The sequence below is a fragment of the Pantherophis guttatus genome, chromosome 6 (genome assembly GCF_059756535.1).
Source record: "Pantherophis guttatus breed Tessera chromosome 6, ASM5975653v1, whole genome shotgun sequence".
Classification (NCBI taxonomy): Eukaryota; Metazoa; Chordata; class Lepidosauria; order Squamata; family Colubridae; genus Pantherophis; species Pantherophis guttatus.
The window spans coordinates 43,260,777-43,274,122 of NC_142068.1; the positions used below are offsets into that span (position 1 = coordinate 43,260,777).

Genomic DNA, 13,346 nt, shown 5'->3' on the forward strand with positions numbered 1-13,346 from the left:
GTGTATTAAAAACAGAAAAATAATATCTTTGGCAAAACCAGGGCGTATTAGGCAGAAATAGAATGGTATATTCCAAATTTATTTTGCGGATACAGACATTCCTTTAAAATCCAGGTGATTTTAAATGCAGAGAGATTGTATTGTAAGATTTTAACTTATATTGATTCTGTTATTTTTCTTTACATTTTCCCTGGTAGCACAATATCTTTAATGTGTTAGGGGGTATTATAGTTTATCTCCCATTCATAGTATTTCGAAGAACACTTGACTGAAAATATTTAAACCTTATTTTATAATAGTACTACATGAGCAGAAAGTATAAAACATGATACCAGTAGTCCTCGCCTTATGACCAGATTGAGCCCAAAGTTTCTGTTCCTAAGCAAAACAGTGCCCCATTTTACAACCTTTTTTGCCACAATTGCTAAGCAAATCACTGCAATTCTTAAGTGAATCATGCAGTTGTTAATTGAATCTGGCTTCCCCATTGACTTTGCCAGGTAGGGTTAGAAATGATGATCACATGATCCGGAGACAGTGTAATTGTCATAAAGACATGCCAGGTGCCAAGTGCCCAAATTTTGATCACGTAACTCTGGGAATGCTGCTGCAACAGTCATGTGAACACCGGTGATAAGTCTCTTTTCAGTGCCGTTGTAACTTCGAATGTCACTAAATGAATGGTTGTAAGTTGAGGATTAACTCCGCATTGCTTCTCTTTGAAAAGCAAATGAAAAACAACTTCACTCTTATTTACAGAATGAGTCTCATCTGGGATCCTTGGGGCTCTTTGAGCTTGCTTGTTTTCTTGCAGACCCCAACTATGTAACTTCAGTGCTAATCTAGATGTTACCTAGTTTGAGTTATGAAACATCTGCAAGAAAACAAGCAAGCTCAGAGAGCATTAAGGACCCCTCATGTCAACTCTGAGTTACAAATATTCTCCGTTATGAGTCTCATCTCTTATTCTCCCTTTGTCTTGTAGCTTTCTGGTTTGCGTGAAGTTGATTTTTTATCTGCATTCTAATGGAACAGTGGATTGTGGCTTCATCCTTCTTCTGGTCTTTCCATCCTCCAGTATCCCTGTGTGCCCCTCCCAAGCCAGTTCTCAGAGCAAGGGAAATGAAATAGATATCTCTTGTAAGCAAGCAAAAAGAAACAGCTAGTTGACTTGCATTTAAGCCACAGGATTTCATATATGGTCTATTTATCATTTGCAAAAGCAGCACTTACAATTTGTTTGTTTTTTTGTTATTATATCTCAAGTGACCTTTTTAAAGATAATAACATTGGCAGGAAACATTGGCAGGATGGTCTTTTTCTCTTTCTTCAGTGCAAGTGACCTTGTCATGAAGGTGGATGCTCTTCTGTCTGCACAACCAAAGGGAGAAGCGAGGATTGAATACCAATTTTTTGAGGACAGATACAGGTAAAAATAATCTGCAATTAGTCTTGTCTGTCTGCCAAGAATAATATGCATTCAGGTTCTGTAAAATATAAATAATCCTGAAAAGATTTCATTCATTAGAATTTCCAGGCATGTTTTCTTCAAAAAATGTTAAGGAAGTATTTAAAAGATAAAATAGTAACGGATTATATGTACACATGAGTTGACTCTTTAAGTGTTCTAAAAACGGAATTCATAAATGTTTTAGACTTTTGCTGATATTTCTGTCATAGACTAAATACAAACATCAAGATTGCACATATTGTATGTAGTTTCTTTTTCTTTTTTCTTTTTCTAGTGCAGTTAAGTTGAGACCAAAAGAAGGAGAAATATATTTTGATGTTGTGGCTATTGTTGATCCCGCGACTAGAGAGGCACAAAGACTTGCTCCATTGCTTATGGTGTGAAATTATTATTACTATTATTGTTGTTGTTGTATTATTGTTGTTGTTGTTGTTATCTCTTTTATTCTTTAAACATGAAACTCAGTCAACTGAACATTTAAAAATATATCACAAATATCATTGACTGGTGCTGATGGTTGATATGGGTTGCTGCTAGCATCCTATTATTTTTTTCATCATCCTATCCTATTATTATTATCTCTTTTATTCATATGTTTATTCATAAACATATCTCTATTATGATTATGATTATGATTTATATTGGTAACTGCAAAATGTTTGGAATATTTTGGGTAGTTATAGATATTTTTTCTTTGACCAGTAGAGGAAATAAGCTGCTCATTTTACAAGTAATGTGTGAAACCTATTGTAAAAGAAGTCACCCTTAACATGCAAAATACAGGTAGTTCTCCACTTACAACAGTTCGCTTAGTGACCATTCAAAGTTAGAACGGCACTGCAGAAAGTGACTTTTGACCATTTTTCATACTTACGACCATTGCAGCTTCCCTGTGGTCATGTGATCAAAATTCAGACACTTGACAACTGACTCACATTTATGACGGTTGCAGTGTCCCGGGTCATGTGATCACCTTTTGCAACCTTCTGACAAGTAAAATCAAAGGGGAAACCAGATTCACTTAACAACCATGTTGCTAATTTAACAGCTGCAGTGATTCATTTAACAAATGTGGCAAGAAAAGTCATAAAACAGGGCAAAACTCACTTTACAAATTTCTCACTTAGCAACATAAATTTTGGGCTCAATTGTGGTCATAAGTACCTGTATGCTGGCACTTGTTGAAACATTTTCAAAATATACTATTACCTTGCCTTATCTTAGTTTTTTGTGAGTAATAATAACTTTTAAGAACACTCTTGTAAAGCTTTAAACAAAAAGACTTAAGATGTTAGATTTTAAAAGCATTATGTGTTAATATGGCAAATGCTGCAATACATAATTCATGACCTGTGCAAATCCTTTGGAAGAAGTGTTTTATTAAGTGCAAGGGTGCACATGACACACGTCAAATATAAAAATAAAACAGATGTACCTTTCTCCAGATCCGACTCTCTGTGTTTTAAGCCAGAGTCTATTCTGCACATCTGCTTCACTTAACTGAGGAAAGGGAGAAGAAAGGAGGAGAGCCTGAGCATGCACACACATATGGAGGCAAGAATTAGTTTATGAAGCAGCTGTATGAACTTTAAAAAAATGTGCAGCTGTTTTAGTGATTCAGTTGTGCTCCTTTATATTGCACAGCCCAAGGAGATAAGAGATTTGAATTAAATTGAATGCATTTAGAGAGCACTTTGATTTGTTAAGTAACTAGCTTTTAAGTTTTCTTATGTTAGCTATATGTGTAATATCAATTAACAGATTTAATAAGTTCTTCCCCTATAGCAGTTCTTCCCCTATAGCAAATATGAGTGCATTTCAATGTTTATGAGCTAGTAGAAAGAACATTATGGATATGAGAAGAGGAAGAAACTGCACGAACTTTGTACTTTAATTGCATTTAGATTTATGTGTCCTTTTCTCTTGATTTAGGTATTGAACAAACTCATAAATATGAACCTCAGAGTTTTTATGAACTGTCAATCCAAACTCTCTGACATGCCTCTGAAAAGGTAAGGTATAATAACCTAAGTCAAATGTAACAAGATTTATTTTATTTATTTTATTTTATTAGATTTCTATACCGCCCTTCTCCCGAAGGACTCAGGGCGGTGAACAACCTAAAGATAAAACACAGGAATACAAAATTTAAAATAGATTAAAACAGATTAAACAATTTGGCTCAATTTTAAAAATATCCCATAATTAAACAAATTAAAATTAGTGTTTAAAATTTAAATTTTAAAATTTTAAAAGGGAGAAGATTTAGGCCAGACCAGCTTGATGGAATAAAAACGTTTTAAGCGCGCGGCGGAAGGTGCGCAGATCCGGGATCCTCCGTATCTCCGGGGGGAGCTCGTTCCAGATCGTAGGTGCCCCCACAGAGAAGGCTCTCCTCCTAGGGGCCGCCAGTCGACATTGTTTGGCCGACGGCACCCGGAGGAGCCCCTCTCTATGGGAGCGTACTGGCCGGTGGGAGGCTATTGGTGGTAGCAGGCGGTCCCGTAGATAACCAGGTCCTAAGCCATAGAGCGCTTTAAAGGTGGTAACCAGAACCTTGAAGCGCACTCGGAAGACCACTGGGAGCCAGTGCAGCTCGCGCAGGAGAGGTGTTACATGGGAGCTCCACGTTGCTCCCATAACCACCCGCGCGGCCGCACTCTGCGCCAGTTGGAGCCTCCGAGTGCACCTCAAGGGGAGCCCCATGTAGAGAGCGTTACAATAGTCCAGACGAGAGGTGACGAGGGCATGAGTGACCGTGTGTAGGGAGTCCCGATCTAGAAAGGGACGCAACTGGCGAATCAGGCGAACCTGATGAAAAATCCTCCTGGTCACGGCCGTCAAGTGCTCTTCTAGAGACAGCCGTGAATCCAGGAGGACGCCCAAGTTGCGAGCCCTTTCCATGGGGGCCAATGATTCGCCCCAATAGTCAGCGATGGCGCCAGCTGACTATATCGGGACGTCGGAAACCACAGCCACTCAGTCTTGGATGGGTTGAGCCTTAGCCTGTTCCTCCCCATCCAGATCCGTACGGCCTCCAGGCACCGGGACATCACTTCAAGGGCATCGTTGGGGTGGTCCGGGGTGGAGATGTACAGCTGGGTGTCGTCAGCGTACTGGTGGTACTTCACCCCGAAACCACGGATGATCTCACCCAGCGGCTTTACATAAATTACTATATTACTATAAAGATATAGTAATACTGATAAAATATTATGATTACTGTGCTTTTAATGCTAATATTGGAAAACTGCAGGCTACAGCTAGTTATTAATTTCATTTTTATTTTCACTCTTTCACTGCTGAATTGTTTGTCTGATGTTAATCTTAACACCAGAATTAACATCAGAGAATCAAGCAATAAACAACAGTCCAATGAAAGAACTACCAAGGAGTACACAATCCCCTACCCCCACCAATACTAATAGCTACTGTATATAAACAGAGTAGCAAACCCCACCCCCTTCTAGGATGAAGAGATTATCTAGTCTGGTAATGAAATGTCTGCAAGCAACCAGCAAGAGACCAAATGTTTAATACTAAAACATTTAAGTGTTTGTCATCTTTACCTCTTAGCTTTTATCGCTACGTTCTGGAGCCAGAAATTACTTTTACAGCAGAAAAACACCTTATTCCTGGACCAGTTGCCAAATTCTTGGATATGCCTCAATCACCATTATTTACTCTGAATCTAAATACTCCAGAGAGCTGGATGGTGGAGTCAATAAGAGCATCATATGATCTTGACAACATTTATTTGGAGGAGGTAAATTTATTAATATGCATTCAAGTTTTAGAGAAGGATAGAAATATTCCATAAAGCTTTCAGCTAAAACTTTTTAGTCAATTAATTGAAGATTAAAATCTGCACTGTCTTAACCAGCATGATGATTTGGAGGATAAGATGCATATAATTTATTTGCTTTTATCTTCCAATAATCTACTCTGATTTTTGTTTCAAGGACTTGGATTTTTCCATTAAAGAATAGGCTTTTCAATAAAGTTTTTTTTTTAATGCTGTAACAGTAACAGAGTTTGAAGGGACCTTGGAGGTCATCTAGGCAACCCCCTGCTCACACAGGAAATCTGTACTAGGGATTTGAACCGCTAACCTTTCTGATTGACAAGCTCAGTGCCTTAGCCACTGAGCCACCTAGTCAGAGGTCTTCTACTCCAACTTCCTACTCAGACAGGGGACCCTATACCATTCTGGACAAATGGCTTCCCAGTCTCTTCTTAAAAGCCTCCAGTGATGGAGCATCCACAATTTCTGAAGGCAAGCCGTTCCACTAGTTAATTGTTCTCATTGTTAGAAAATTTCTCCTGTGATATTAAATAGCAAGAAGATAAGTGAAGCTGGCAAACTGTGAATGCTAATTGTTAAATAAACTTAACAATGGTAATTTGGACCAGCAACTCCATTGTTAAATAAGTCAATTATAAAATTGATATCGTGAGTGCCGATTTATGACAGCAGTTGTGGCTGGCACAATTGTTAAACAAATCCTGCATGATTGCAGCATCTCGCTGTCGCATGATCTCCATTTATGACCTCCTGCCAGTTCCCCATGGACTTTTCTTGTTGGAAGCCTACAATGAAGGCAGCAAATGGAGATCACATGATTGCGGAGTGCTGCTACCATCATTCAGCGAAGACTACATATGTCGGTAGGGTCTCTTGAAGCATTTTCCAGAACTATTATTCCAACTTTGCACTCCCCAAATGAGCTCCAAAGTTCCAAAATTCTTTATCTGGCATAATTATTAATCCCATTTGCTGGAAATTTGAGATATTGTAAAGTCCAGTATCTTTGAAGAATGTATAGTTGTGTAAGGCTGTCTTAGTAAGATGGTTGCAGATTCTAGAATTGGAAAAAAACCTGTATTCATATAACAACAGAACATAGCATATGTTATGTTAGAGTTGCCTCCAGGTGAGCTGGGTGTCATATTAAAATTAATAAAATAAATAAAAATATTTGTACCTCTTCTAGTGGTAGACATTTTCTTACAATGCAGAGTTGTGAATATTTGTATATATTTCTGGGTACAAAGCAAACAAAAGAATGGTCTCCTTAGCTGTAGATATGAAGCCTGGAATACCGCATTATCTAAAATTGTAAGATAGACTTATTTATTTTACTTTTCCTACTTCAGCTGTAGCTTCTTGATGCTGATCATTGTTTTTAATTACTAAAGCTTTTGAATGCTAAACTAGTGGTTATTTCTTTCTACATAGGTGGAGAGTGTAGTGTCAGCCGAGTACGAATTAGAACACCTCCTTTTGGAAGGGCATTGCTATGATATCACTACAGGGCAGCCTCCCAGAGGTCTTCAGTTCACTCTTGGAACATCAACAAACCCTGTTGTTGTTGACACCATTGTCATGGCCAATTTAGTAAGTGACTGACCATCTTAATGAAGTTTAATAGAATGCAATATGAAATAGATTTGTAAATGTTTAATTGGCCACACATATGTCAGACAGTTTTATAAAACAAGCAAGCCATTTTCTGGAATCCAAAATTCAGAATAGCCAATATTCCGCCTTATATCTTGCATGTAAACAGATATGCCATTCTCTTGTTTTATTTCTAGGCAAGTAATCATGTAAAGAGAAAAAAAACCCATTGCCCCTTGACTTTCACAAAAGTTTTTATTGTGGCTTTTGCTCAGCCAGAAACATAAATGAGAGGCTAGGCTGAGTTAAACATTAAGTATTATAAATAATTTAAAGATTTTTTGAATTTTTTTTTTTTAAAAAGCATCTTGCAGTCATAACAGAGAAAAATAATCTAATAATAAAATACAATTCAAAATAGTAAATTACTCAGCTAGAATCTCTCACAGCATTTTAGCCTCCTTTTTTTTAAAAGAATCTGGGTGAGAATAACTGATACTCTCTTGAGATCTTGAGAATAATTTTACAATTATTATTAATTGTAATATTAATTATTAATTAAATAATACACAGTTATTAATTAAATAATACACACAACTTGCCAAGCGAAACCCAGCTGAATTAGGCATCATAATGGGAAGTTTGCTACTTGGTAAATTGCCTGAGGTCAACTAGAGTGTTTTTTTTCCATTTCCCTTTCTCCTTTTTAGGGATATTTTCAGTTAAAAGCCAACCCTGGTGCCTGGTTTCTGAGGCTCAGAAAGGGAAGGTCTGATGATATTTACAAAATTTACAGGTAGGTTGGTAAAAATCATGATTCTACTTGTTTGTTTCTAAACTCTGAAGTATATAACCATTTCATCAAGATGGCATTGAGTTATTTATTTAATATACGGTATTTCTATGCTACCATAATAAAAATAAGTCTTGTTAACAAGAGTTAACAAAAATTTTATATAGAGTTTTTCTAAATAGAAAAACCCCACCGTAAAATATCCACTTAAAAACCCCCACCACAATGGCACTATAACAAATCAGAGAAAGGATCTTGGAAACAGCTCAGTCTTAAAGAGTTTTCTGAAAGTCCAGCAAAGAGAGAGTTAGCCTGATTTCCATAGGGAAGCAGTTTCAAAGAATTGGCACTACATTAGAAGAACCTGGGTGGTCTTATGAATTGGCACTTTAAGAGTCAGGTTGGCTTCATTTCACTTCCCTAATTAAATCATTGGACAGTTTTGAATGTGAAAACTTCTGAACTAAAAATGCCTCCCTCCTTTCAGTTTAGAACAGCTGTTCCACACTTACTAGAAGTGCTGTGATGTCCCAACTATTCCAGAAATGCCCTGAAGTTAAAACACTCTGAGGTTTAAAGCTTAATTTCAAGCTTTAAACAACAATTCTGAATTCAAAATAAGAATATTTCTTTCTCAGGATTTTGAAATATTTTGAGCAAGTTCATTTGAACTTTAAAATTTTTACATTCATCAATAGTCAGGTTTCTTTTGTTTCATAAATAAAATTTATATGAAGGTATATATCCATAGTTGGATTAATATGATTCTGAAATAGAATTTGGGAAACATAAACTATTTGAAGTAAAACCAGTTTTGAGACAGATTTTGACAAAGCAGAGAAAAGTGGCAGCAAAGTAGTGATTACAAAGCTAATATTTTAAATGTAATTAATTTTTAGTCATGATGAGACAGATTCTCCTCCAGATGCCAGTGATGTTGTCGTTGTTATCAACAATTTTAAAAGCAAAATTATTAAAGTGAAGGTGAGTTTGAAAAGGATGGTAAAGTACTATTTTCAACAAGATTTTCCTTATATGTTTCAAAAAATATTTTTATATACTGGTATAATTTGTAATATAGTTGAAAAAAACCCAGGATATTAACAATGTTAAAAGAACTCTTTGTAGTTTTGTATAAATATACTTAAGCTAATTTACTATTTTCTCTTTGTCAGGTTCTTTGTGTTCTCTGAGTTTAATTTTCTTTTAGTTTTTTAATGACATTTCATTAACAGATATTTCTGCAAGAAGAAAAAGAAGCTCATAGATCACTAAGAACCCAACAGTTCAATCCTCGGCACATTATATTGTCCTTTTTATTATGTCTTTGTAGGTTCAAAAGAAGCCAGATATGCTAAATGAAGATTTACTTAGTGATGGTACTAATGAAAATGAGTCTGGATTTTGGGAATCTCTGAAATGGTAAAGATACTTGCAAGTCCGTCACTGCCTCTTGAATTTCCTGAACTTAATTCCTTACAACATAATTTTAGGAATATTTGGAATCAGTTTATCTTATTTATCAATATGTTTCTATTAAAGCCATAATACCACTCTTTGCAATAATGACTAGTAGTTAATAAAATAACATAACGTGAAACAAAACCTTTTTTTAAAAAAATTGAGCATTGCAAAAAGTTTTTTCTCCTTGTTTTAGGGGATTTACAGGAGGCCAGAAGAAAGAAGAAGTGAGACAGGATAAGGAAGATGTGATCAACATCTTTTCAGTGGCATCGGGGCATCTATATGAGAGATTTCTTCGGTAGGTCTAGAATTAATTTTACTCAAATTGTAAAATGCTGCTTATATATGGACATTTGCAGGATTTTTTTGTTTTCTTCATTTATTAGGTTTTGGAGTTTATTTTACCCAAGATTCATTCTGATAAATAAGAGAATAATTTTACAATTATGGATTAATACCATTGTAGAATAGTAAGGGACAACCTGGACAAGATCCAGAGGAAAAAATCCACAGCATCCATAGAAAGATTGTTGTACAGATGTTACCATCAAAATGTTTTTCCTTATATTTAAATGAAACCTATATATCTGCAATGTATACCTCTTCATTTCGACTCCTAATTTCTAGTTTCAGTGGCAGTGGAAAATTGCTTCTCACCATTTTCCCTGTGGCACCCTTTTAAACCTTGAGTCTTTGGAGAAAGGCGGCATACAAATTGAACAAATAAATAAGAACTGAAACAACAATATCATGACATATAGGTTTTATTTTAGTATGATCCATATCAACATTGGCTTTTCCTGTTTCCTTAGTACTAAGGCTACACTTTTTCCTGGTTTAACAGTTTTGTGCTTACACTTGAATGAGGATTTATTCAAGAGTATTAAGATATTAATACTACACTCACTCATGAGCTTTTGTTAGGTGGTGATGAGAGACTTTAAGACGCCGACTGTTCATTTTTAACATACATACCGTATTTTTCGGAGTATAATACACACTTCCCCCCCCCCAAAAGGGGATGAAAATTTGGGTGCATCTTATACACCGAATGTAGCACTGGCCCCCACCTTTTGGCCTGTGCCTCCCAGCAATTTACCTCCTTGCAGCAGGCAGCAAGAACAAACAGCCTGTTTCAGCTTTAGCACAGCCTAATTAGCACAAGCAGTTGATTGTAGATCAGCCTCCCGACCTTCAGCTGTTTCAGGCTGCAGGGATTGCCATTGCCTATTTCTGTCCAGGCCTCTGCTGCTTGCTGCAAGGAGGTAAATTGCTGGGAGGCAGATTTTTTTTTTCTTGTGCTAATCTTGTGCTGAAAATGAAAATGAAAGTAAAGCAGCTGTTTGCTGCAACGAGGCAAATTGCTGGGAGGCAGAGGCAGATTTCTTTTTCTTGTTTTCCTCCCCAAAAAAGGTAGATGCGTCTTATAGCCCGGAGTGTCTTATACTCTGAAAAATACGATAAGTACTGATGTTCATCAGTGGATGGGCCTTCAGTGGAATTTCATAAAGCTTTATAACAGTTGGTATCTGACTCAAAGAGTAAAAATCTTTTTGAATTTTTCAAATCAAGTGTTAGTCTAGATTTTTTTAAAAAAACTTATCACAATCTTTTAATGATGTGTTTTAAATTCGCAACTACTCTTATTTTAAAAATTTCCTCCCCCCATCTGTCAACTGTGCATTTGCAGAAATCCAAAACACCTAGTTGTAGAAACCGAGAGGTGTCAGTAAAGACTCAACATTCTAGGTTTGGTACTACATGCTCACGAAGCCAGAAATATGAACCCATGTTTAATACATTACTTAAAAGTTTTCCTACTTTCATATCTGCACCAAGTCTTTTTCAGCAATCTTAATTAGTGGAAAATCAGAAATTCTTACTAATCTCTTAGAGAGAGTACATAGAAAGTTACCAGATCCCTATCTATTTTCAGCCTATACCTGTTCTTAAATTATCCAGAATCATTCTAGCCAATCAGAAAAAATGATAATTCTAAAATACAATATATAATCATTTTAAAATCATGTGGAGTGCTTCATTTCGATAGACTAATTTATGTAGTCTCATACAGCTTCTGATACAGCGGTGCTAATGGGAAATCCTGCAATCTGGTCTGTTTTCATTCTTTACAGCCGTTTGTTCAAGAACAGCCTTAAAGCAATTAACTATACCTTTTAAAGTACGAAAGTAGTTTTATCTCCTTCCAGTGCTTTCTTAAGATAGTCAGTTTGTTAAGATTTTTCATAAGTTTGCAATTACAGTTACAAAATGGGTGAAAAATAACACATAAAGGTTTAAATTAATTCTAGATTTTATCTGTTGTATTTTAGTTATTTATAATATTTGTTATATTATTTTTTTATATCTTTTAATAGCATAATGATGCTGTCCGTGCTGAAACACACAGAAACTCCGGTGAAGTTCTGGTTTCTGAAGAATTATTTATCGCCCACAGTTAAGGTTTGTTGTAAGAAAATAAGTTTTCTATTTTATATTCTTAAGAATTTTAGTTACATTTATTTATTTAATAATAACATATGGTTGCCCATGTTCCAAATCATAACTTAGGTGGCTCACAGCAATAGTAAAAAACAAACAAACAAACACACACACACACACACACACACACACACAAAATCTCCTGTGTCTAAACCTCAATAGACAAAATTGGGCTCCAGCCTCAGCCTGTCCCAATACTTGGGGGAAAGCCAGCTTTTTAAGCCAGCTGGTGGATCTGGAAGGGGAGAGTGTTCCTTAGAGCAGGGCCACTATTAAGAAGGTGCATTTCATGGGTCTCACTTGATGAAAGCATTTGAGAGAAGGTACCCGGAGTGTGCCATCCTATCCAGCCTGGTGGAATATGCAAATATACCCAGGCAGAAGCAGTTCCTCAGATAACTTGGCCCCATCCCATACAGGGCTTTAAAGCTAATAACCTGCATCTTGAATTACACTGGAAAGAAACTGTAAGTTATGTCAAGTCAACAACAGGGTTGTAATATGGACAAACAGAACTGTCCAAAATAATCACAGGCAAAGTAGTGAGCTCAACCATAAGCTACTTGCTTAAAAAGCAGAAATGCTTCTGCTTTTGCTTCAGCAGAACATTCAATCCATAGAAAACAAATTCTCTGCATTTCAAGCAACTCATCTGCTAAATCTCTTTTCTAAACTCCGAATGTCCCTGATTTCTTTTTCCTTTTCATATTCTTGTTGTTTGTATCCCAAGATCTTCAACTATTCCATGTTCCGTATTTTCTTTCCATGGCTGTTTCTCATTTTTTCTAAACAGCCAGGTCCCCATCCATTCATTTTCCCACACTTTCCCATCTGTTCTTATTTAATCATTTCAGTTTGATAATAGGTAGTTAGAATGGTTGAGAGGTGGGAGTAAGATTTTGGATCCAGGTTATAGGAAATCCCAGCTAAAGAATGCAGCTAGTTAGAATGCAATTAGTCTGGAGACATATGTTTAATTTAGGATGTGGCTCATTTATTGCTAGAACTACAAGCATATTCCTAGCTATTTTTTTCACACAGAATATCAAATAATGTAAGAAAATGTAATTCATTATTCACTTTCCTCAAACTGGAAAATAAATTACATTTTAGAATCATTACACATTCTTGTGCCAGGAGTACATTGATAAAGGTGGAAAATGTGTCAGATTTCATACATATATTAAACAACATGCATATCTCTACCTCTACCTCTATCTCTATCTACCCTGTTTCTCCCAAAATAAGACATCCCCTGATAATAAGCCCAATCGGGCTTTTGAGCGCATGGCAATAAGGCCAAACACTTATTTCAGGGTTCAAAAAAATATAAGACAGGGTCTTATTTTCGGGGAAACATGGTTGTCTGTCTGTATGTCTGTCTGTCTGTCTATATCTATCTATCATCTATCTTGTAAGCAGGCTCTCAGATCTATACCTATATATACCTATATATATACTATATATACGTGAATAGCTTCCCGACAAGTTAAAAGTGGTTTCTCTACCATATTTCAAAGCAATAATGAATAGTGATGGGAAATGAAATTGCTACAGTCATTATAAGTGGAGATCAAATACTATTGTGGGAATGAGCTTAATTCTAGTGAGTTGGAAGAAAAGCTTTCTCTCTCTCTCTCTCTCTCTCTCTCTCTCTCTCTCTCTCTCACACACACACACACACACACACACACACACACACACACCCGTTTGGC

At 36.2% G+C, this 13,346-nt stretch overlaps 1 protein-coding gene across 2 annotated transcripts in view; it reads left to right on the forward strand.

Moving 5' to 3' along the window:
- Nucleotides 1–13,346, forward strand: part of UGGT1 (UDP-glucose glycoprotein glucosyltransferase 1) — a 47,933-nt gene that overhangs the window by 26,493 nt on the left and 8,094 nt on the right. For both annotated transcript variants that reach the window (XM_034439785.3, XM_034439784.3), the window contains 10 exons: nt 1,334–1,429; nt 1,746–1,848; nt 3,404–3,483; nt 5,048–5,237; nt 6,711–6,869; nt 7,583–7,668; nt 8,565–8,649; nt 8,999–9,087; nt 9,323–9,427; nt 11,508–11,592. In XM_034439785.3, the coding sequence (XP_034295676.1) occupies nt 1,334–1,429; nt 1,746–1,848; nt 3,404–3,483; nt 5,048–5,237; nt 6,711–6,869; nt 7,583–7,668; nt 8,565–8,649; nt 8,999–9,087; nt 9,323–9,427; nt 11,508–11,592 (1,078 nt within the window). The remainder of the gene's footprint in view (nt 1–1,333; nt 1,430–1,745; nt 1,849–3,403; nt 3,484–5,047; nt 5,238–6,710; nt 6,870–7,582; nt 7,669–8,564; nt 8,650–8,998; nt 9,088–9,322; nt 9,428–11,507; nt 11,593–13,346) is intronic.